The 26,197-nt window shown below is 44.6% G+C and overlaps 1 protein-coding gene across 2 annotated transcripts in view; it reads right to left on the bottom strand.

Annotated features, from left to right (window-relative positions):
- The window catches only part of SPTBN1 (spectrin beta, non-erythrocytic 1), a 185,233-nt gene that overhangs the window by 120,801 nt on the left and 38,235 nt on the right, over nt 1-26,197 (bottom strand). For both annotated transcript variants that reach the window (XM_054728110.1, XM_008162131.3), the window contains one exon: nt 7,322-7,516. In XM_054728110.1, the coding sequence (XP_054584085.1) occupies nt 7,322-7,469 (148 nt within the window). In that variant the 5' untranslated portion in view covers nt 7,470-7,516. The remainder of the gene's footprint in view (nt 1-7,321; nt 7,517-26,197) is intronic.

Raw genomic sequence — 26,197 nt, 5'->3', positions numbered from 1 at the left:
CATAATTTAGGGAAAGAGCCTCAAGAGTGAATGAGGGAAATAATGGATAGCTATTAAATCCCTGTTAATGCTACTATGAAAATTCACCCCATCATGCAAGAAGTATTTCCCTTGGGGCATAAGTGTTCCATCTGTGGAGCTGTGGATGTGTAAATATGAAAAACCCTAGCCTAATTTTTGAGGAATGAGTCCAAGCTTGAGGTGATCTATCATCTTCAGAAGCCGAAAGCTGACTTTCTGTTTTAAATATATTTTTATTGATTTCAGAGAGGAAGGGAGAGAAGGAGAGGGATAGAAACATCAATGATGAGAGAGAATCATTGATCAGCTGCCTCCTGCACGCCCCCTACTGGGGATCGAGCCTGATACCTGGGCGTATGCCCTGACCAGGAATCGAACTGTGACCTCCTGGTTCCTAGGTTGATGCTCAGCCACTGAGCCACACTGGCCGGCTGGGCTGACTTTCTGTTTTAATGGGGGGTCCTCAGAGACCTGCAGCCTGGCCTCTTCTGTTTACAGCGGTTCCAAAGTCCATGCCCCCGTGTCTGTCTGTCTGTGTCTGTCTGTCTGTCTCTCTCTCTCTCTCTCTCTCTCTCTCCCCTCCTCCCCCATCCAAGTTCCAATGATCTTTATGTTACTCGACTCATCCAGTTAAAATTCTTTTCCCTCTTATGACCAATACTTTTCTCTCAATTACTATAGCATAATTGCCTATAGTACTTTCTTGGCATTTGAATACATGTTTAGTTAATAATTCATGTAAATAGGTTTTATCTTCCTATTTAGACAATTCCAGACCATGTTTTATACATCTCTTTACATATTCAATAGCAAGCTGGTTCTGTACTATTACTAGAAAAAAGTCAAACATACCATTTATATACATTTGTTTTGACAGGGGGTGGGTGGCTGATGTGAATTGACAGTTTTATTCTGGAAAGTTTCTAATTAAAACCACCATGTTATATAGGAGACCATAAAAAAATTAAAGCCAGGTCTGTCCAGTGTTGCTCAGTGGTTGAACATTGACCTATGAACTAGGAGGTGAAGGCTGGATTCCTGGTCAGGGCACATGCCAGGTTTCGGGGCTCTATCCCCAGTAGGGCACACAGGAGGCAGCCGATCAAAGATTCTCTCTCATCATTGATGTTTCTATCTCTCTCTCCTCCTCCCTTCCTCTCTGAAATCAATAAAAAAATATTTTTTAAAAATAAAGTAAATCACTGCTTCAGCTGATTAAATGCGCCATCAAAATTCTAGGTCACTCAAATAAATGCCTATGTTCAAAGAAGTCTGGCCTATAAATACAGGCACAGATCATTGTTATTTACTCTATACATGTAATGTGAAAGATGCAATTAGGTGCTTTTATCTCATTTTCCTATATCACTTGTCCATAATCATATAAACTCAAGGTCAATTTCTTTTGCCATGTCCACAGCCTAGTAGAAAGGCTCTTACTCAAAATTTTAGCTCATAAATGTTGATGAGTGACAACTCCCAAAGTAATCTCGTTTTTGATTTTTTTTTTTTTAAATCCTCACCTGAGGATATGTTTATTGATTTTAGAGAGAAGGGAAGATGGGGATAGAGAGAGAGAAAGAGAGAAACATCGATGTGTACACGCCCCAACTGGGGATCGAACCCACAACCTAGGTGTGTGCCCTGACCAGAAAATGAATCCTCAAACTTTTTGGTGTATGGGTGATGCTCCAACCAACTGAGCCACCCAGATGGGGCCAATTTCTTTTCTTTTTTTTTTTTTAATGCTCACTTGTACACAAGTTTTCTCCTACCACCTCTCTATACCACTGTTCTTTAGAAATAAAAATTTCTCATTATTCAGAAGTAAACACTAAATATTTTGGCGTATATCCTCCCAACTTTTTAAATTCACAGTTTATGAGTGTCGATGGAAAAAATATTGATTCTACTTAGTTTATTAGTATTTTCAAGCTAAATGTTGCGCTTTTTAAAAGACTCCTTTTCCTACTTCTCCTAATTCCTTCTCCTAATCACAAAACATAACCTACAACCATAAACACCCATCATTTACCTTTTGCATAATAAAGTGTTGTTTTTTTTGTTTTAGTTTCATTTCAAATAAAATGCTGGTTTCCCAAAAGTCCAGCTTATTTTCTCATCACCACCGGTCTGACACTACTGAGGCAATTTGGTCAGAGGTCAGGAATGTGGGCCTGCCGCCCCTGGGTGTGGGAAATCATTTACAGAATGCATAAACATCCCTGCGCAGCTCTCTGCCGACCTCCAGGCTGCATCGGCATGCTGAGATCTCCATGCTACACATGTGATGGGCCAACGCTCTTCTTATCTCCCGTCTCAACTGTAGATGGTAGCCCTTTCAAGTTCAGACCTAAGTCTGTATCTCACCAGCCTCGTACAGATAAAATTTTTGAACATGTGGCCATGGTCAATATGAATACTAATTTTTTCCTGAAGCACGCCTAAGTGCTGAACGTTCACAAGCTGAACATTTGAGAGGCTCCCTCTTCACCCAACTTGTGTGAGGGGAATGCTTTCCGATGAAGCTTTTCTCTACTTGGAGAAAGAGCTGGTGTTTTCAGTTTTCAGCAGGAGAGGCTCGAGGCGGATTATGGAGATGGGAGAGTTCCGTTCCCTGCGATTCCACTCGGTATTTCCCTGTGATGTTTCCAACTACTAAGGAGCAGGAGGGGTGATGAGTGCCTGAGAGATGAGTCAGATGTTCAAGCAAAAAAGTGTAAGGAGAACAGAAAGATTCAACGCTCACTGGGCAATGGACGGGAGCCAACTCGACTCTTTCATCTTTGTGACGATCAATTGGCACTTGACAAGTGATTACAGGCCTGATTTCTACATTTTAAAAAATAAAATGGACATGTTACCCACTACACCAGAGAAGCCACCTTCCCCGTGAAATATCTCACTGAGTCCGATACTCTGAACACCAAATGGGTGTCCTGGAATTAATTCAACCCTGACGCTAATTACCAGCAGTCGGGGCAAACCCCATAGGGAAAGGGCTCTGTCCCACAAAACTAATCCCACTTCGGATGCCGGTCCCCAGTCCCAGGCCATCGCTAGTCCCAGGCCACTGTACTTCTCTGACCAAGTGGCTATAAATTCAGGGGTTCCCATGACAGCCCCTCATCAGATTCAATCATTTGCTAAAACAAACTCACAAAACTCAGGACAACATTTTACTCATGTCTGCCGTTTGTTCTAAAGTGTGTAACTCAGGAACAGCCAAATGGAAGAGGTTCTATGGCTGGGGGCAGAGCTTCCACCCCTCTCAGGGCACACCACTCTCCCAGCAGCACACGGGTGTGTCCCCCAACCCAGAAGCTCCCCAAACCTGGTCACATTTAGGGAGTTTTTAGGGAGCTTTTATTATGTAGGCATGATCGATGAAATCATTGGCCATCGGTGGTTAAACTCAATCTCCAGCCCCACCTTCTCTGCAGATTGGTGGGTAGGGCTGAAAACTCCCACCTTTCAATCCCTCAATGTTTCCAGTGGCCAGTCCTGTCTGCTTAAGGCTATGTAGGGGTGGGGAGGGTGTGTCTCACCCTAAGTCACCTCATTAGCATAAATCCAGGTGTGATGAATGAGGCTCTTTATGACTAAACTACTCAAGAAAATTCCAAGGGTTTTAAGAGCACACTGTGCCAGGAATTGGGGACAAAGACAACATTTATTTCTTCTTATACCATAGTTAAAAGCAATTCCTGAAAATGAAGTAGCAAGTAGTTTACCTCACCTTATTTCCTTAGGGATACTGACATGTAAAGCCACTGGGTGAAGAACACAAGATAAGGTGGTGGTTACACCATCAATACAAGACACACCGCACTGTAGAAAGATAAATTCCTGTTCATGTCTTTTGTAAATCACCTCGGAATTCAGAATGGAGTCTAGAGAAGACTAAACCTGTATAGGATCTTAGAGGGACAGGAAACTTGATATTCACAATTCTACTGCTCCAACTGGAGACCTCCCGTTTCAGAACATCCGCCTGTAACAGAAACCTTCCAACAGCACTCCCTCACCCCAAACCTCTCAATATAGGACTTGCCTAGAGGGGCCGGAAGGTATTTATTTCCCTTGTCTTAAAATCAGTGCCAGCATTCCACGCCACTCCCATCTAAAGGTCACTCTGTTAGGTGTTGATACTTCAGTTCTCCCTATACTTCAAGCTGGGTCCAGATGAAATGGTCTCAGACACCCAAGGAAGCAGACCAGGCAACTATCAACACTCTGTCCTGGCCTCACATGTGATTCCCCGGCACCGCCACCTCAGCTTCACCTGGGAACCTGTCAGAAATGCAGGTTATCAAGCTCTATCCTGGGCTTCCTGATCAGAAACTCTGGGAGTGAACCCGGCAATCTGTGCTTTCACAAGACCTCCACATGGTTCTGATGCCCACTCAAACTCTAGAATCACTGGTCTAGACCCTGTGGGACTGTTATGTGACTCCTGCTATCAACATGTAAGATTTACACATTCTTCTGTTCCACAGAACTGGGAAGTCAGAGAAAAAGATAACTTCCTCTGATAACAGATGATTCAGATGGGTTTTCTGGTATCTTCTGGATTTACTGAAAGCAAAAATTTTAATGTCATTTAACCTAGAGGCAGCACATTTTCTTTTCAATAATGTTTTGAGGTAACTCTTGACTACTTCTCTATCGCAGGATGCATTCCTTAGCCTTCAAATAAAATTTTTTTTAATCCTCACCCAAGGATATTTTTTTCATTGATTTTTAGAGAGTGGAAAGGAGGGAGGAAGGGAGAGTCTAAGGGATGGAGGGAGGAGAAGAAAGGAAGAGGGAGAAGGAGGGAGAGAGAAAACCACTGATGTGAGAGAGGCACATGACTGGTTGCCTCCCACACGCACCCTGACCAGGAATGGAACGCTTGAGGATCAACGCTCTAACCAGTGAACCACACCAGCCTGGGCCAAGTTAATTTTTTAAATGCTTGAATTACCCACTAAGTAGGTAATTACTTACTCTACACCAATGAGCTTTGATTCATTTTGTATTTTACTGAATACAGAAAAATAGTGTACACTTGGTGCCATTCTGCCCTCAGCCATTTATTTACCAGCAGTATGACCTTGAGCAAGCAAGCTATTTAATTTCTCTATGCCTCAGTTTCCTCATCCATACATTGTAGATAATAATAATCTCCTTCACATGGTTGCTATTCAAGTCCTGTCTTCCTTCCCAAAAATGGACACCCTTAAGCAAACATGCACCTGACTCAGATGGGTGTAAACGTGGGCAGAGTACCTCCCAGAGCCCCACTTCTTGAGTCTGTCCTGGGAAAAGCCTTGAAGAAAAATATATGCAATGCACTGCACTGCGAATAGCTGACACATAGTAAGTACCATATTAAGTGCTTACTATTATTATCATAGCTGTAGTAGTTCAGAGACCTACAGAACATAGACGGAAAGGTCTCCCAGGAAATGGAAAGACAAGCTGATCAACACTGAGGACAGCTAGACATCTCTGGAACTGTGGAAAAGAACAGACACAAAGAGCAAGAACGCCGCTCTGCAGTTTGCCAATAAATACACAGATAATACATAATAGCCTGGGACCAGAAAGTAAGTGACTCATGGTCAACGATAACCGGCCACCAACATCAGACTGAACTAAAGGTTCCAATGAAGATTGGAGAAGAAGAGGTAAGAGATTAAAGTACAAATCAATCCACTCGCATAAGCCAGGATCATGGTTTCCATAAGGTTCCATGTTAATGAATAAGCCAGAAGATAAAGCTCTGATTCTAGAGTGACCATCTGGTTAATCATTCATTTATGCCCTCAAATCAGGCAAGCTCAGGAAAGACCTTTACATCACTGCCACTCAAGAAGCAACTTATCCGAAGGCAGCTGAATGGCTTTCCTACAGCTTTTAGTTGGCTGCCTCCCCCAAGGTCCTTTTCTTTCTTCCTCCTTCCTGTTATATTTTGAATTTTCTAGCCAAGCTAGTTGAGTGGGACTGATCCCTCCCCACCTCCACCCCCAAGCCCCCATCACTCTAGGAGTGTATCCTGATTAGCTGGTGTCAGTCGGCATATCCTCTTCTGACTCCAGTGGGAGAGACTCTTAGAGGCACATGACCCAAGCCCTCACCAATCAGGACAGCGAGACGGATCCCAGGACCAGGGTGTGAGTTCTGGGGAAGCAGAGGTGCTGTTCTTCGGCCGCGTGTCCTTACAGACAGATCTGGGGCCTGGGGCCTCGGGCAGCTATCCCTAGAGCCCGCCTGAGAATCCATCCACACTAGCAAGTAAAGCCAAAATCCGGGAGGAAGAAACTAGTCCTGGTCATACCATTTAAGTCCAGGACGAAGTCTTGCTTAAGGCCAATTTGGCTACTATTGGATCAATACATTCTCTCTGTCATTTAAACCACTTCGGGTTAGGTTTCCTTTTGCTTACAATCCAGAGAACTCTGAATTATACAGGCCTCATAATTAGCTTACACTGTAAAGGTAACAAAAGAGTGAGTTCTAGTCACAATTAACAGCAAACTTACCTGTTTGAGTCATGACTACGATTTAGTTACTTGTCATAATTAAAGACATTAGGGGGGAAAAAATCATAAACCCACTTTTCTCATTTGGAAACCATTTTATTTGAAATCTCAAAGTACAGACAGGAGGCCCTGCATAAACTCCACGGGGACCCCTGGTTTACGTGTGTTCAGCACCGCCAAGTTTTCACGTGACAGACCCTTTCCAGATTTTCAGGGCAAAACGCTCCCCACCCCAACGAGGGCCACGGTGAAAGTGTGTTCTCGGTTTCCCACAGCAGCAAGGGAGTGAGAAATCACTAAGTCAGGATGCATCCCTGCTAATGTTAGCGCATCCGCGGCAGACTTACCTGTCACAGCATTAAATGTGCCCTCACAAGAGGAAGCTACGGGTTTTCACATTTAACACCCTTGCATGTGATCCTAACGAACCCGAGTCACTCAACAATCGAGTGGTCTACTGTAAGAGGTCAGGTCAACCAAGCACACAGACTAGTTTTTGTATTTATGCTCCATTATTCTCACACGTAAGATGCATCGAAAATAAGCAAACTCTTAAAATCTCCGGACAGCTCTTTCTAAACGGCTCTAAAAATCACTTTTCTCTGTATCGTGTTGGCCTCGGGGACTGACAGTTCTCCAAATACGGGGCTTATGAAATGGCCAGCTTGCACCAGTGGGACATGTTTAAGTCGCAGTGAGCCAACCTTGTAAGGGAGACAGGGTGGGTGATTGCATCCTGGGCCCCAGGGATGGGCGTGAAGGAGACTTACCTGCCAGAGCCTTGATGCGGGAGCGCTCAAAGAGCCTGGCGGAGCTGTTCTCGTTGTCCCAGTCGTCCACATCCCAGCGGTTGTTGACATCGCTGTACTGCTGTTGGATCTCAATGTTGTCGTAGTCAGTGGCTACTGTGGTCGTCATCTTGAACTGACTCAGCTGCTCCTCCACATCAGCTCCTTCTTAGCGTTCTGAGGGAAAGAAAAGGGGAGAAAAAAAACCGTCATTAGTTGTCTAAAGGGTGCAGAGTCCTCACATCACCTGCTGGGATAAAGGTGAGTAGAAGGGAAAACAAATCACACGTGTCAAGAACAGGTCTCTGGAGTCCATCGAAACGGCGTTTGAACTTCCGCACTGCCTCAGAGCGCGTGTGTGACCCAGGCCCAGGTACTTCACGTCGGAGCCTGCGTTTCCCCAAGCACCAACGAGGGAAGGGACTCTCCAGGTTACTGAGGGGACTGCATGAGGTGATGGAGTTTTCTTCCTTCCTTCTGAAGTTTAAACTTCGCAGTTTTCAAGTGTTATCAGAACTGGGTGAACAGCCTCTCGGGGCTTCTGCATGACCTCACTTATTTCTATTGTGCACCACCCTAAACTAAACGATTTCAGCTTCTCCTGGAAATTCATAAAATGTTGTATAAGAGAACTGACCCATCCTTTCATCTCACCATCTCATTTTCATGTCAGAAAACTGGTGCCCGAGATGAAATGAGGTAGTGACTAGTAAGTGGATGGCAACAAGCACAGTGCCCGGCACAGAGCAGGTAAACAAGTAACAACTGCAGTTATTTACATTTCTGTGTCGTTATAAACGCTCACTACCAACACCAATACCACTCCCCCAGGGATCCACCCATGGCCACAGTGTCTCACAAGGATAGATGGTACACGAGAACCTAGGGCTCAACTTCTGGCCCCCTGCCGTCTTCACTCTGTTACAGTACCCTCAGAGAATTAGGAGGCATTCATTTAGCTCCAAAACAGACATTATTCAGGCACTGAACCAGAACGCACTGAAGGCTCACTACGTACTCAGCCGGTTCCAGAGCTGGAGATAATCGTAAATAAGATAAGGACCAGGCTCTCCTGAAGCTTTTATCTTAGTAGGAGGAGCCAGATAAAAGGCACACAACAAAAGGCAAGACGGTTGAAAGAAAATAAAGTAAAAGTGGAGTGATATGACAGAGAGAGAACATATTTTAGATCTGGTGGTCAGGGAAGGCCTCTCCGAGTAGGTGTTTATTTAAACTGAGCTCTCAGAAAGGAACAGGTCAAAAGGAGCAGCATTCCAGGCGAGAGAAACAGCTTGTGTAAAGGCCCTACGGTGAGAAAGAGCACGGCTTGCTGGCGGAATGAAGAGGTCAGGGTGTCTGGGGTCTGTCTGATGGGCAGCGGGGGGACACCAGGAGATGAGGTTGGACGGGCAGGCGGGACCAGACCACAAAGGGCTCTGTGAACCTCTGTGTGGTGGAAGGCACTGCAGGATTTTAAGCTAATAACGGGCACCACAGGATGTATGTTTTTAAGAAGATCAATCCCGGTGCTGCAGGAAAAACACATTCTAGGAGTCAAGGATGAGCTCTTAATCCTGACAGGGTCAGTTAAATTCCCGCGTGTTTTACACACGAAGCTATCGAGGTAAGTTAAGAGGAGGAGAAAGAAGGATGCCCCACCCCTTTATTGGTAGGAAGGTGTCCCCCACAGTCCTGGCCCACTCCCCTATCTTAAGATTCAATGATTTTTTTTAAATCACATTTTATATCTGGATGCCCATTTAGTGAAAGCCTCATTCATTCACTGGGCACCAAGAATGTGCACATGGACCGGAGTCAGCAGGCCCAATCACTCGAGTTTGTGCACAAACAAAACCAGGCCGCCACCCAGCGACCACAAAATGATCCCTTGAGCTGATCTTCTCCCCTCACATATGCCACAAAGCAAAGAAAATAAGGCCACCTGTGTTGGAATGAAACAGTTCTCTGACTGTGCTTGAAATGTGGATTTCCTCAAGTGCTAGCATGCAACCAGGATTCCACGGTAAGTAAATGAAGCTGAAACAAATGAACTGTACCTCAACTAGTACAATTACTGGTGGCACAAGCATAGAGCTGCCTACCCTTTTGTCATTAGCTGTTTTCTGGCAAGCTATCCAAGAACCTCGCCAATGGGCCCTACATAGTCCTAAGGAAAAAGCACTGTGTCCACCTTAGGACTGAGCCACACATCTGTAATGCAAATAGTCAGAAACATCTTGGATGGGAGTAAAATCCAGGATTCTCACCAGGCAGGCAAAATCAATCCCAACAACAAAAACCTATGCGCGGAGTAATTTTATTTTTTATTTATTTTTTTTTTTTTTAAATATATTTTATTGATTTTTTACAGAGAGGAAGAGAGAGGGATAGAGAGTTAGAAACATCGATGAGAGAGAAACATCAATCAGCTGCCTCCTGCACACCCCCCACCGGGGATGTGCCCGCAACCAAGGTACATGCCCTTGACCGGAATCGAACCTGGGACCCTTGAGTCCGCAGTCCGACGCTCTATCCACTGAGCCAAACCGGTTTTGGCGAGTAGAGTAATTTTAACAACTACATTAGCAATGTGCTGATGAGATTTCATAAAAACACAAAAAATTTCAGAAACCTAAGTCAGTTAAGTATATTCTACTGAGTGATGTTATAATTGCTCTTACCATTCAGTCACAACCCTCTTGCAAAAAAAAAAAATTTAATACTGTCATTTGAACCTGGAGATGGTTAGTTTTCTTGACTATTACCAATGACTTTCATAAAATTCAGCCTTGGAGGATACTATCTCTGGGAGGGGGGGGGTTTAAAAAAAGTGCTATTTTAAAAAATGTATATATATATTTTTTATTGATTTCAGAGAGGGAGGGAGAGAGAGAGATAGAAACAAAAATGATGAGAGAGAATTATTGATTGGCTGTCTCCTGCACACACCCGACTGGGGCCTGCGCCCGCAACCCGGGCATGTGCCCTGACTGGGAATAGAAGAACCATGGCCTCCTGGCTCACAGGTCAATGCTCAACCACTGAGTCACGCTGGCGGGGCTTGAAAGGACTATTAATACCGTGTTTTCACCCAATCCAAGGTGAAATCTAACCACTTCGGTCCAGATTTGTTTTGGCTATTTGGTGCCACCTGCTGACCACTGAGAACAAGCCACACCTCAGCCTCCAGGGCAGCTACCAACCTGTGCCGGGACTTCAGCACATCTGACTCTTGAGGAAGCCCAACCACAATCCTTTCCCACCCCATGAATCTTTTCCTACCACGGATTTAGCCCCAAAATCACCAACTACTTTCCACAAATTTCTCAGTAAGCCAGTGTTAATCCTTTCCCTTACACTAAAAACAAGTCCTTCAGAGAAGGTAAGCACATTTCTTTTCTAAGAATTCTTTTTAATGGTGTTAACACCATGCTGCTTTAAAACAAAGAGGAGTGTGGGAAGCAACAGTTCTTACTAGCCCGCCCGGCGTGGCTCAGTGGTTGAGTGTCGACCTATGAACCAGGAGGTCACAGTTCGATTCCCGGTCAGGTCACATGCCCAAGTTGTGGGCTCCATCCCACTAGGGAGCGTGCAGGAGGCAGCCAATCAATGATTCTCTCTCTCTCTCTCCCTTCCTCCCTGTAATCAATAAAAAATAAAAAGTTCTTACTAGTCTGTGTATAAAAGAAATATTGATGCTATAAGGTATTCTTTTTATTTGATTGCTTCCCTCTAGTGTTTAAGAATTTGGATATCAGAAACATTTCTAAATTTTCAGGGCACTGTCAAAGCAAAACATCCCACATCCCCACCAGGGCAACAGCGAAAGGGTGCTTCTAGGTAGTCAAGAGCAACAACAGAGTGACCTGAGAGTAAAGGAACAGTCAGAGTCAAGGAATGGGGCATAGATGGATAGGTGAGTGTGCCCATGGCGTGCCGAGTCCAGAAAAACAATATGCTACAAACATCATTATCTTCCAACCCATTTCAACAAGGGCTGCGCCAGCTGTGACAGCAGTTTATAGCACACATATAGGTGTCCCCCGAAGGTTATCTATAAAGGGCTACATCTTCCCAAGATGCTATCAGCCATGTGCCCCAAGGGCCAGAGAAGAAGTAACCTGTATTCCCCAACTGGCCGTGGGAAGATCAGGGGAGAAGAGAGGAGGGCTGGCCATGCTGGAATTCTGCCTGATGGGTCTGCCATTAGGAAATCTTAAGAGGACTATTTAAGGTTGGCATGAGGCAACACAATCTCTCCTAGAGAAGGGTTTCCGTTGCTTCCACTGACTCAGTGATGGTCCAGAGTCCATCTAACTTGATCACCATGGCAGGAATTCATTAAATAATCCTTGAATAAATACAATTCAATAATATCCTGGGTGTGTTATGGCTAATACCCATGTTTTTGGGGGCTTGGTTTCGAGAAGAAGGTTAAAAGTACATACCTACCTTTGCTGCTCTTCTTCATCTCCTGGGTGTGTGTGTGTGTGTGTGTGTGTGTGTGTGTGTGTGTGTAAAAATAAGGAATATGTAAAAACAAGCCAAGCCTCCTCCCTCAAATATCTTTTTTAATCCTATGTTCTATGAACTATAATTTTTCCCCCAAAAAAAAGGAAATTCCAAAAGCTTTATCATTTTTCTGCTTCAATAAGAACGTAATTTCATTTCTGTCAGACCAAGACAGAAATGGATGAGGAAACGATTATTCTAGACTTATGAGGCAAAGAGGTTCCTACAGCTCTGGCAGGTGCTACTACCACAAGGCCATAACCACCAGGAGAGAAACTGGAGCGTTCTACTAGTTGTCCTCTTTATTAATTACAATTCTGAGAGTCAATCCCTGGCAAAGCCCAGACAGAAAACACTTTATCTGTTCTGTTCCTTTCCAAGATCCCAAATAGATTTCCCATGCCACACATAGGACGACGGGTTTTTCTTTATAGTTTATTTATCACCAAGCTTCCCTTCTCTGCCCTCGTGTGTTACTCTACGGAATCCCTGGGTGACGTTACCTATTCCCGTCTTTGGGTCCTACCCTGGGCTGACTACTGCTCCCTGGGTGGCTAGGTGCAGCTGTCTCCTACGGATCATCAAGTCAGTGTCTAAAACGAAACTCATAATTCCTCCTTACGAGCCCTGTTTTTCCTCTGCCGGGCCCCCTGGTTGCTTGTACCTCCTGAAAATCCTCTGAGTTAGCTCCAGCAATAGTTTCTTCCTGTGCACCTCACCTCTCATTTTAACCCCTAATCCATTCCCCTACACTGCCACCAGAGGGACCTTTCTCATTTCACTCCTGTGACCAAACCAACCAATAGCCATGCCTCCCAACAATAAATCCCTAGGCCTTCAGAATAATGCCAGAGTCCAGAATGAGACTCTTCATGAGGGGGCCCTGCCCAGCTCTCCAGCCACATCTCAATACTCTTGTCCTAAGCTCGCTGTTCCTGTCCCAAGCACTTCTAGCTCCCGAGGGGAAGGCTGTGCCCTTGTTTCGCCTCCAAAACTACTACCTGGAAGAGCTCTCGACTCAACTCCAACCTCCACCAGGAAGCCACTCCTACGCACTCACCAGCACCCGGTCTAAACGAGACCACCTCAGATAGCCCGCACAGCTACTCCACTCCCTCCCAGGCACTTTACATACTTCTGACCCATCACTCACCCTCCTGAGACTGTTTCATAATTACTAAACATCCACTGACTTACTGTCAATAGGCCACGGACTCTTGGGATCACGTCCCAGTCATACGGTCTTCCTCTCTTTCATCTCCTAGCTGAGTGCCTCAAAACATGATGTGCTTGCTCATTATTTATCTGTGGGACGGCCGGGTGGGTGAAAGACTGGCAGATGGAGGACTGGAGGGTGAGGCCAAAAAAGGGATGTCAATTCAAGCCACCACCCCAGGCACTACCTCCATCCGTCACAAAGCCCCGAACACGCCGTCTTCGGAGCCACATGGGCCTGGCGAGCTCTTGCTTTTCAAGCAGTCATGTGTTAGACGAGGCTGCTAACGAACACGGACACACACTGAATAAGGTGCTTCTCCCTGTACAGATTAACATGTAAGTGTCCCTCTTTAGTTTTTTTTTTTTTTATAAAAAGAATTATTTTTTGTCTGAACTACTCAGATTTCGGAGATTAAGGCAACAGACAGGCACACCAATACACATGTACAAACACACACTTCGTTAATACCCAAATCTTAATGAAAGGCTCGCATAAATTAAATTTAAAAAAAAAATTTTTTTAAAGGTGGCTAACATTTGCCAATTCTTTTTTTTTTTTTTTCAGAAGGAAAGCCATATGCTAACAATTACTTTGGCAGAATTCACAGACCCAAATGCTCTGCAGACACTTAAAACCCTCCCACTTCACTCATAAAAGACTTGAAAAAGCATACACTGAACCTGCTGGTGTGTTACCTGGAAAAAGAAGGGAAAAAAGTTCTGCTCAGGGACTTTAAGGGACCAAACTTCGTGCCTGAGAATTTCCAGAAACAGACCTGACAGAGTTCTGCCTCAACCCTCCAGTTGCCAGAAAGCAAGGGAGGCACACACACCCTGCTAGCAATCTGCTCTCGGAAGCACCCTGCAGAGTCTGTGAAACAGCCAGTAACGGGACTCTCTGCAAGAAGCCACATCTAGAACCACGGCGATGAAAGAACGCGGCTAACCTACCGCTACTCAGGTTCATGGAGCTAGCGCCACGCAAAGGCCCAAGACACCACCCTAAACATCCCAAGTTCTCTGCTCACAAACAAGACGTGGCTATTTCAGCTCTTACCTAGAGAACAGCCGACCACCAGACGCCACTGCATGAGCTTTCCTAACGATGGCACACCAACAGCCCAAGAGCAGCACACACTCCTTCCTTAGACACTGTACACCTAGGCCAGAACTAGCCCTGCTCATCTTCTCCCACCCCCCCACCCCTTCATCTATAGCCAAGTCTTTCAAAACAACTTCCATCTTTCTCCCCCAAACTCACTGTATAAAAGAGCCCCATCAATCCTAGGATGCAGATGTGTGTGTCTTCTCCATCTAGCCCTGCTGCTGGTGGCTTAGATTGCCCGCCCCAGGCCCTGGTCCCTTTTCTGGCTGGCGTATGGTTCAATAAATCCTTTCCTTCAGAAAAACTTTGGGCCTTCCAAGTTATTGTTTAACAGTATCATTCACTTTTTAAACTTTCTAGGTTACTTGCAGTTTTACGGGAACACGTCAACTGTACAGAAAGTATGACACAGCTGTACAAACGGGCCAAAATTCCTGGATTCAGACCGTTTGAAAAGAAAAGGGCGCTCAGAGACCTAGTAATTAAACCTCATTAACAAAGGTGGTCTTCAAATACTCTGTGGTAGCTTTTGTATGTTTTATCAGTGACAGAATATGTTAATTGTGAATTTTTCAGATTTTCTTTATAATTCCCTGCATATACATTCAAAATCATAATTATTTTATCTTCTTGGTAGGTTAACATAATAAAATACCTGATTTTCTCCCTATTCACACATTAGTTCTACTTTTATTGATAGTAATATTTGCCTAGTATATTTTTTCCATTCTATTATTTCATCTCTTGAGTCATTTTATTTTAGGTATGTCTCTTCTTTTTAAAATCTAAGAGTCTCTGCCGTATAGTTGGCAAATATAATCCATTTACATTTATTAGGATTACTGCCATACCTGAGGTTTCAATCAACTTATTTTGTTTTCTATCTTAATTATTAGCATGTGGAAACTGGGGCCTATACCCAAGAGTTAAACAACTGAATCGTCATACTGCTATAATATCTTTAATTACATCTATAATATCTTTATCGTCACTGAACCCAGAACCATAAGAACTCAATCTAATCTTTAAAATGTAGAGAGCTTACGAGTCTAACTGCCAAAGAAAACTCTAATCTATAATAATAGAAGTGTAATATGCTAATTAGACTGGACATCCTTCCAGACGACCTTCCAGACGAAGCCGAGGCTGCGAGGGAAGCCTGGGTCCCAGGTGCCAGAGGGAAGCCGATGCCGGCAGCCGGGGAAGGAAGGCCTACTCTTGCATGAATTTCATGCATCGGGCCTCTAGTACTATTATAAATAACTTAACTTTCTTGCTGGCTTACTTTATGTAGGTATGGGTGTTTTTTTATTCAGTCCTCCCCAGCAACCTTCTGAGATAGTTATTATTAGCCTTATTTTACAGATAAATAAACTAAGGCTTTCTATGGGAACAGCAAGGAAATGAGGAAGCCAACAGGATGTTAACCAATGTGTATGACTCCAAAGCCCATGCTTTAAATGAACAGCTTAGCCTACATTTTGAGGCACAATAACTTATATAATGGTCCATATGAGAAAAATACCTAATGGACTCAAGGTTCTTCAATACATGAGAAAATAGATATTTTTGTCACAGTATCTATCCCAAATGGACTAAGACACCTTCATTCCCAATAGTTAGAAATGACCTCTTTCCTACACAGAGGAAAGATGCCACTGAAAGGCTGGTTCTAGTTTTATGAACAAAGTTCTAGGGGGAAAAAATATTTTTTAACATGGGCAGGTTACACCAGGCTCCACTGTTTGGAGGAGCAAAATTAACTCTTACTATAAAGAAAAATATTTTTAAAGATTTCACTAGAGAAAAATATACTAATTATAATTCATTTTATTTTAAAACAACCTATTAAAAAGAACCCATCTCTATGGCTTAAGAATTTATATTACCAAGAGTACATTTCTACAATAAGAGTATAATGTAGGGGGAATAACAGGGCATCTTCCTCCATTTTAGAGTAAACTGCACAAAAAACACTGAAATTATAAACAGATTTACTGAGTGCCTTGAATGAAAATTCTTACTATTCTGCATACTTATTTATCTTCATTACTATTTGTACATAAAAAGTTTAACAAAGTATCTTATTTCTCCCCCACCCCACCCTTGCATGATGCAATCTAGATTCCAAATATAAATCTGTAAGCCCTAAAATATTTTAAAACTAGTTTTACTTTGAAAACAGATTTTGAGAGAAAGGTAAGCTTTTCCAACATCTACCTATACTAGTAAATCTTAAAATAACCTACCGTGAAACAAACGAAAAAATTTTAAATGATTTCTACTAAGGGCTATCTTCACATAACTAACTGATAGTTAAAGGCCATCCTTGTTTTGTTTTGTTTTTTTTCTCCTTACAGGGAGAAGCAATTCAACTTGAAATCATTAACTCAATGCAGATCTAACACTGATCTTATGGCCAATAACCATTTTGGTCTTACCCTTACTTCCTGGTAGTTTTAAATTACAATACAGATTTAATGGCACTGCTACCAAAATGCCGATCCTGAATTTTCATTGTTTGGCACTTCACTGTCTTATTTTTTTTGTAAAATTGCATAAATCAGTATCGCTTGTGCCTGAACAACAGAGGCAATAATGTGTTTTCTATTTGGAAGCTGACTTTTACTCCAAGAGCAGCCGGTCCCTAAATTCTCTGCCAATCTATCAAGTAAAAATGTGTATCTCAAATACCAGGAATAATGATCTAATGGAAAAAAAAAAAAGTAAACTTGTATGAAAAGCAACACTACATGAAATGGTGGATGAGGCTCACACACGTATACACTAAGCTCCATGAGAACCAGGATCTTCTCTGTTCTCGTCATCTTTATATCACCAGCACCACGCGTAAGCCACAGCAGATGCTTACAAACAGCTGTGAAATGAAAGGGTAGGCAGTAGGAGCAGTGGCACTCCAGAGCAAGCTAACTCTAAAACACAATGCTTCTTTCTGCCTAAATAACATGTATCCTGAACCCCAGTAAAATTCTCATCCTATATAATAAAAGGGTAATATGCAAATTGACCCTAACGGCAGAACGACCAGAACGACTGCTGGACCAGTCACTATGAGGCGCACTGACCACCTCTTGGTCCCTTTCCCCGGCCGGCAGGCTCCGATCACACGATGGCGAACAGGGAACCAGGGGTGGGTGGGGGGGGGGGGGGCAGGGCCGGCTGCGAGCAGCTGGGGAAGATGGCCCTGATTGCAGGCCAGGCCTAGGGACCATACCCCATCACGAATTTCGTGCACCAGGCCTCTAATCCTAGTAAAAGAGTAATATGTAAATTGACTGTCACCCCAACACACAAGATGGCTGCCCCCATGCAGTCAAAGATGGCCGACCCCATGTGGACACAAGATGGCCAGCAGGGGAGGGCAGTTGGGAGGGACCAGGCCTGCAGGGGAGGGCAGTTGGGGGCAACCAGGCCTGCAGGGGAGAGCAGTTGGGGGCAACCAGGCCTGCAGGGGAGGGAAGTTGGGGGGAACCAGGCTGGCAGGAGAGGGCAGTTAGGGGTGACGGGGCCAGCAGGGTAGGACAGTTAGGGGTGACCAGTCTGGCAGAGGAGGGCAGTTAGAGGCAATCGGGCCAGCAGGGGAGCAGTTAGGCGTCAATCAGGCTGGCAGGGGAGTGGTTAAGGGATGATCAGGCTGGCAGGCAGAAGCGGTTAGGGGCAATCAGGCAGGCGAGCGGTTAGGAGCCAGCAGTCCTGGATTGTGAGAGGAATGTCTGACTGCCCATTTAGGCCCGATCCTACCGGGATCGGGCCTAAAAGGGCAATCGGATATCCCTCAAGAGTTCCCAGACTGGAGAAGGTGCAGAGGTGCAGGCTGGGATGAGGGACACCACCCCACCCCCCCCCCCCCTGCACAAATTTCGTACACTGGGCCTCTAGTTGTTACATAAGGATCAACCACCTCTTCACTGGATTTCATTTAGCAGAGGATGAATTTTTATAAGCAGTTTCTTTTCAACTGTTGCAAAATAAGCCAGGTCATATCTGGATAGGAATGGAGTAAGCGCTAATTTCACAATAAAACTGGAGATGAATAAACATACTTATCTTAATATGTAATATTTTAAGAACCATTCCCCTTTGCAAAATGATCTAAATCCTAGGCTTCTCTGATAATCTCCAAATGTCCCAAGGTTCCAATACTATTAAATTTTCTCAGACAGCAATTCAAACAACTCCAATTGCTTGGGTTAACCCTTGAGTAGCAAGCCTTCCCCCTTTGTATGCCTGGCAAATGTTTCCCAAACTTACTTAGAAATCTGTAACCTTTCAAATAAACAAAATGAGTAAAGGTTGGCCTATGGTACTTGAAAAGGAGAAGTGAAGTCAGTCCCAGAGAAACCATTCAAATATTTACCATTTTAATACAATCAGACATCCAATTTGTTTAAACTTGATCAATTTGCAAAACAAATTTTTAAATTACAACTGAACAACGTATCAGGCTGTAACCAATTCGAACGCTGCGCATTTCTGTTTAAAAGCTTGATCCTAAAGGTGCTCCATATCAAGCCTGGTAAAACAAAGGTCAGCTAAAGCCGTGGTCGGCAAACTGCGGCTCGCGAGCCACATGCGGCTCTTTGGCCCCTTGAGTGTGGCTCTTCCACAAAATACCACGGCCTGGGCGAGTCTATTTTGAAGAAGTGGCGTTAGAAGAAGTTTAAGTTTAAAAAATGTGGCTCTCAGAAGAAATTTCAATCATTGTACTGTTGATATTTGGCTCTGTTGACTAATGAGTTTGCCGACCACTGAGCTGAAGTAAATGTGGGGGATTCACTTCGGCTTTACATAATACAGGGCGGGGCGAAAGTAGGTTTACAGTTGTGATTATGCAAAACACAGAGTTTACTCTTGTATAATTCATTAATGACTATATTATTTTCCATATGAATTGTAAACCTACTTTTGGCCCACCCTGTATTTAAGCACCGATTTGCAAGAAAAAAATGAGCCAGTGTTGAATACATTGCCGTAAGTTCAGCATCACAGAGGAGCCCTCGGATACATAACTCAGATCACGCACTCATCATAGGGGACCAGATACAAACCCTACCAAAGGGCCAGACCATCATCTAACCAACTGAGCCAAGGACCCAACACTTCACAAACTTATCAGAAAGGCACAGGATAAAGCACAGCCTACCACCCACCACTACGGGGCGTGGGCCTGCCACTCCGAGGTGCCTGACTGCTCAACTTACTTCCAAAGGAAAACGAGGTCTTAGCTGAAGTCCTCAATCAGGTTCAAGAGCAGAGGAAACCAGGAACTGTCCTCGTCCTCCGAGCAGGGGGGGTATGTGGGGAGGGAACAGGCTTAAAAGAACAAGAACTGGAACACCTAAACCACTCCGAGTTCTTTAAAAGCTCCCTGGTGATGTGACTTCATCTTTGAACTCTTTGCCTCACCAAAATCAAGCCTGTACTTTCATCTCCTTGAAATATGTTATTTATAAACTCATTTTCTGCTTTCCAAAGTATCTATGAACTTTGTTTTTCCTGCCTCCAAGCGCTTTCAAAGAAGTTGCCTTTTTTTTTTTCTTTTCTTCTTCTTCTTCTTTTTCTTTTTTTTTTTTTTGGTCTAACTCTGCAACACCGTGAAGAATTACTAGGATGGTAGGGCATTTTAGCGCATTGGAGAGAAACGAATTCTGTTAGCCTTCTAGGATTCTGTGCAGAGAGAAAATCAGGGGTTGGGCACCCCAGTGGTGGCTGGATATTTTAGTGCTGTCTTTTGTGACATTGAATGCCAACCCCAACCCAAAAAGGCTCCTGTAATCAAGGAAGGCTTTCTAATCTCTTGAGTAATGGAGCTGCTATCTCTCAATAACTTGTGATTTTAGAGATTAGGACAATAAACGAGAACCAGGTTGGCCTTTCTCTAGTTAGATTCTCCTCAAGCTCCCACCCCAGCCCAGAGCCTCCTGTTAGGTGCTTTTGCTGGTCTCTTTTCTTCAGGGAGTGTTCTTAAATAATTACCCATGTGATTATTTGTTAAATGACTATCTCACCTTGTAGACTATAACCTCCATGACTAGGCATTTCTCTCTCTTTTTTAAGTTTTTAAATTGATTTTTTAGAAAGAGAGGGAGAGGACGAGAGAGAAACATCGATGTGAGAGCAAAACATCAATTGGCTGCCTACTGCACACTCCCTACCAGGGATCGAGCCCCCAACCCGGGCATGTGCCCTGACCTGGAATCGAACCATCGACTTATTGGTACATTGAACAAATGCCCAACCAACTGGGCCACACTGGGCAGGGGTAGGCATTTCTGTTTATTGTTTATTATTATTATTATTATTATTATTTTATTATTTTATTTTAAATCAATGCATCCCTTGATACAATGCCGAGCACAAAGAAAACAAGGAAATATTTAATTAATAAATTTCATGCTTAAAAATTCCTCACCTTTCAAGGATATTATAGGCACTTTCCCTACTGAATCTGCTGTATCAAGAAGAAAAATATTTCCAGTTTATTCAGTGGTAAATTTGCTCAAGTGAAAGCTGTAAATAGTGAAAAACAAACAAAAACTGACATTAACTGCTAAATGATCAAGATTTATCTACATTTTACTTTTTTCTAAAAACTGTATTTAAAACACTGGGATGTTTAACTTCCTTCACTGAGCAAAGGAAAAACTTCAAATGGCAATTTCAAACTTCTAAATCATGGAGGCTAATTTCCCAAGTCAAATTCTCGTTGCTGGCTGAACAGCCGTATTCACCGGGTGCCAACTCAAAAATTAAAGGGTGGTGAGGCAAGTTCCCAGGCCTCATCAGTACCTTCCTCACTACCTCAGAAAGTCAATTTCGTACCGGTAGGGGACTCTGGACCAAGAAGAGTCAAAAAATTGTTCAAGAACACATATGGTCCTACATTTAGTTTTTTAAATTACCCACTGTTAGAAAAAGTGCAAATTGGCCGTAGTCCACTGAAAATGTGGCAAGCTCAGTATGAAGCACCAGCAGAAGGTAGCATAGTCCTGGATGGCTTTGTTGTTAGAAAACCCCCAAGAGTGTCCAGAAGGGGGCAGACAGTCTGTATAACGTCTTGAGATTTCCAGCCCAGGAGCCAGACCGCTCCCCCCACCCCACCCCACCCCAGGGAAAAATCTTAAAGGAACACTCAGCACCAATCTTTAAGTGGCCTCAGGCGTTCTCATGTGGGCTCTGGCACAGCCTCCTTGGCAGGCAGAGAGAAACACATTCATAGAGACTCAGGGTTAGAAGGCGCTTTCTAACAACCAGAGCTCTCCAAAAATGCAGAGGGCTGGCCAGACAGCGGGGAGTTCACGGCATCACCAGAGGTTGCTGCAGGGTGGGGGTGTACCCTTCGACAGGGCAGCCACAGAGGGAACCACGTACCGTGGAGGAAGCTGGGCTGCAGGAATTCTAATATCCTTTCCAACCAACAGGCCTCTCGGATTTGGTTAACCACAAAGTGTTTACCATTCTTGTAATCAGCACCCTGCAGGAATACTACAGTACTCAAAACGTGGTTCCCAAGGTAGGCACGATACTCTCTCTTCAATGGGGTTCAAAAGAATGGCTTTTCAGTTCCTATTTTTAACTGGACCTCTACTACTTTATTTTTTAAATATATTTATGTTGATTTCAGAGAAGAAGGGAGAGGGATAGAACTGATGAGAGAGAATCACTGATCAGCTGCCTCCTGCATGAGCCCGCAACCCAGGCATGTGCCCTAACCAGGAATCGAACCGTGACCTCCTGGTTCATAGGTTGACCCTCAACCACTGAGCCATGCTGGCTGGGCTGAATCTCTATTACTTTAATTATAATCTTTCTTTGTTGGGGTGTTTTCATATTAAACTATTTGCATCTTCTTTAAAACACAAGTTTTACAAACATTAATAAACATTTTCATTGGGTTTCACAACCCTACTGAAAAAATGGGTGAAAAGCTTTGAAAGCAGCTTTTACATTTTGATGGAAACATTAAGTGCACCATTGGAAATATTTATCAAAACAATTATTTTGTTAGGCAATGGTACACTTTAAAAAATGTAAGGTACAAATAAAACATCTGTTCATTCAAAAAAACCCCCAAAACACACGTTTAATTAGAAAACACTGCCAGTGCTGGTGTGACACTCTTGTCACCCAGGGCACATTACTGAGTCTGGGATTTTGTTCTTTGCAAAATGTGGAGACATACCACATAGTTTTTATTTAAAAAGTCAGGAAGTCGGAAGATAAAACAGCTCATGCTTCACACATCCTTTCTTTATACTGCTTAAATGAAAACCTTGCTTTGCTTCTTCATTTTGAGGGACTGCATTCTAGTTTCCCTAAGAAATTACTCTATGACCCTCCTGATCAGATTTTTGCTATAATGGAGGGAGATCTAAACTCATCAGTCCCACCCAGTGTACTTACAAGTCAGTGCACACATACCCAGCATCAGTCATTTTGCAGCTAGGTCCTGACATAGCGAGGGCGATACTCAGAAGGTAAGAGTGGTGACAAACCAAATCAAATAACCAAGGTACCATCCCAGCCGTAGAATTTGTTTTGTTATATGGCTGGTTTAAATGCAGTTTCCAGAAGTGTCCTTATCTCACCCATTTTCTGTAGGCAGATCATGACAACACCAACACATTTCTGAAAACTCGTGAACTGACACATTTGCAAGCATCAAGCACCAGCTGGCTGGCGTGGCTCAGTTGGTTGTGTGCTGTCAGTGAACTGAAAGGTTGCAGGTTCGATACCTGGTCAGGGCACATGCCTGGTTTGCGAGCTCAATCCCCAGTAGGGGCGTGCAGGAGGCAGCAGACTGATGTTTCACTCTCACATTGATGTTTCTCTCTCTCTCCCTCTCCCTTTCTCTCTCTCTCTAAAAATCAATACAAATGTGTGTGTTTTTAAAAAGGATGGGAAAGCCATTCCCTCAAACCATACTCAGCAACAGAATGATGAAGAGTTAGGCATTTAGTAGTTTCTCAGCCATAAGTTGGCTGGTTTTGCGTTTTGGTGATGGGCATGTATTTTTTTATATTGCCATGTTGCTCTAAAAGAGTTGATATGTTCAGAGACTAGAAAAAAAGTAATGAGAGCACAGATCAAACATGGTGACCTACAAGGATGATAATTTTCATGCTTATGACGATTTTCTTGCCAGGAAAGCCTTGAATACTTTCAAGTTCTGCTAAATTCCTCAGATTCTCTAGGAGAAGGAGTAAAGGAGTACGCAGCCAACGTCTAACAGATTTCTCTAAACACATTTTGCCCCACCCTGGGCCTGCAGGAGGATAATAGGGAGGGTGCTGGGCTCCTTAGCTTACTCTCACTGTAAAAGCACTAACCAGGTAAGCAAAGAGACAACCCCCCTCCCCCCCGCCCCACGCTGTGCCTAGGAGGGCAACCATTGCCTTATCCAGGTTCCCACGAAATCAGCCTCCTATCTCCAGATGGATTATGCAAGAACAGTATATATAGTACAGCAGAATGGAGGTAACAGTCTCGGGGGGCAGGTGAGCCTGGATGACCAGGATCCAAGAATGTCTTTTTTTTTTTTAATTTAATTAATAAGTTCAATAGAGTAACAAGCTCCACATGGCAAAAGAGTTTTTGTTTTAACTTAGAGGTCACTGACTAGAGACTAGGAATGTGCCCAGTTGTTAGAACCCCTCTGCTGTGCCAGAAAAGATGCCAGCTACAGACAGGGACCATCAGCTCTCCTTTCCTCTTGATGGTGGAGGGAACACGGCAGTGATGCCACGTGCATCCCCCCCCCCCCTCCCCCGCCCCACCCCCCCCCCCGCGACCCCGGCCCCAGGTGGGCAGGCTGCGGTGTTAGCTCCCTCCTGACTCTTACAGAGGACAAAGCCAAGTGCTGGCCCTCCTCAATCAGACTGCTCCCCACTCACCCTCTCTCCAGAAACCTCCCTCTGGAAGTTCCTGCTAGCCAGCTCAGCAGACTTTACAAATGAGAGATGAGTAGCCCCCACTTTCAGTGTACATTCCAAAACTGGAGAAAATTTTAAAAAAAACAACAACAAAAAACAAGCAAAGCCAGAGTTTGCCCTTGGTTGTGCATTGAGAGAGATTTTTCATTAACACGACCCTGCCTGACTTCAGGCTAAGCCCGTTCATCTCTCTGCGTGCACAGGACCTTGCAGGAAAAGCAGGCCGGGAGCCGTCACCCATGCATGCACAGCCCGGCCCCGAGACGTACTCTCCAGAGCGGATATTTATTTCACTTCCTCTCAATGGCAGGAGGCATCCTCCATCTCCGTGGCGCCTGTTGCCAGAAATAGACAGGAACGTCAGGAGCAGCCGTCTCTCCGATGTAAACCAACTCCTCACAGAGGAGGGGCAGGCAGACGCAGCCAGACCAGGGTGTCAGCGCCACCACCCCACAGTGCTGAATGGATGCCGGCTGCCGATGCGGTCTGCATTCCGGCTTAGGTCCTTATGACTGGCTCCTGACAAGAGTAATCCAGACCATAGCAAGGGTGAGGGAGGCCTTTGGGGCCGGAATGGAGAAAATCACTCCTTCCCCGTCACTGCCATAGTCTCACACCAGGGGGACCAGGGGGTAGAGGGGGTCATTGCAGAGGTCAGTGAGTATTGTAGATAAGGGATGAGTGAGCTCTCTGATTGACATCCCGAAAAAACACACACACACGCCACACATATTTTTCTTTTCTTCATTTCTCTTGACTTTTGCATTTGAAAACGAACGCTGTCCCATTATAAAAATAAACGGCAGGTCTGGAAACGAACCAAAGCCCTTTCATCCAGCCTTGCTTTACAATGCAAATGTTTTTCTTTTCTTCTTTAAAAAAATTATTATATTTTTCATGTGTTTTTTTAAGTTGATTTTTTAGAGAGAAGAAGGGAGAGGGAGAGAGACAGAAACATCAACCATGAGAGAGAATAACTGATCGGCTGCCTCCTGCACACCCCACACCGGGGTTTGAGCCCGCAACCTGGGCATGTGCCTTGACTGGGAATCCAACTGTGACCTCCTGGTTCAATAGGTCCACGATCAACCACTGAGCCAAGCTGGCCGGGTCGCCAATGTTTTTCTATCAAACATTCCAAAATATGCTAATGACCACCTGAAGTACAAATTTTCAGGGAACTGTCAATAACGTACCAACAATGTAATCCAACTTTTCCCAAGCAAAGTCTCTATGCACCCAAGCTGCTCCATAGCCCAACTTCCTCTTCGGTCACCACTCCCCAGACCCTCTCCTTTGTGCTCTCCCGTCCTCAGAGGCCTCACCCGCAAGGCGGAGTGTCCCAACGGTAGAGAGGGTGCCCAGTGCGGGCTAGCCAGGTCACACCCTCCGGGACTACCCTCTAGTGCACAGCTGCAGCACCGAGGAGCAGCCGGAGCAAGCGCACAGGTAAGGAGGGCGTTTCAGACAAAGCCTCGGACTCAGGAGGGCTGGGGCAGACCAACTGAGAGTCCACAGGGTCCAACCCGTCTTTTTGGACACCACAGCCCTACACCTTCCTGTCCAGCCAGGCTAGCCCTTCACCGGCTTCAGGTTTCCCTAACAGATACACGTACCTGTTAGAAATTGTCAGGTGTACCAACGCTGTGCCTACATGATATCTACTGTCCCCTTTATAAAAGGGGAAAGAGCGGCTTCTAAGATATGCAAAAGTGGACCAACTATTCCAAAGGCTCTTTTGCGATAAATGGCAACTGGTCTGGAAGCTGCCATCTCATTTAGCTCATTACAAACCTATTTGTTTCTAGGGGGGAAAAAACAGGAGCCCCAGAGGCAGCTTTATCCCGCCTCTCACTGAGGAATGCAGTAGCCCTGGTGGGAAAACCAAGGGCAGTTTCTACGCTGGTGAAAGGGGCAGGGAGACCAATGCTCCATCCTCCTCGCTGTGGGGTCCTGCTCTTGGCATCCTCCGGACACAACTCTCCACAGGGCAGACCACCTTGGGAGGTCACCAGGGAGTCAGAAGGAGGGCCTGACATCCTCTCCAGAAACCCGTTCCCCACGCTCAGG

The sequence above is a fragment of the Eptesicus fuscus genome, chromosome 16 (genome assembly GCF_027574615.1).
Source record: "Eptesicus fuscus isolate TK198812 chromosome 16, DD_ASM_mEF_20220401, whole genome shotgun sequence".
Lineage (NCBI taxonomy): Eukaryota > Metazoa > Chordata > Mammalia > Chiroptera > Vespertilionidae > Eptesicus > Eptesicus fuscus.
Note: the sequence above shows the minus strand (reverse complement) of the source record. Positions and strands in the feature narration are given on the sequence as shown.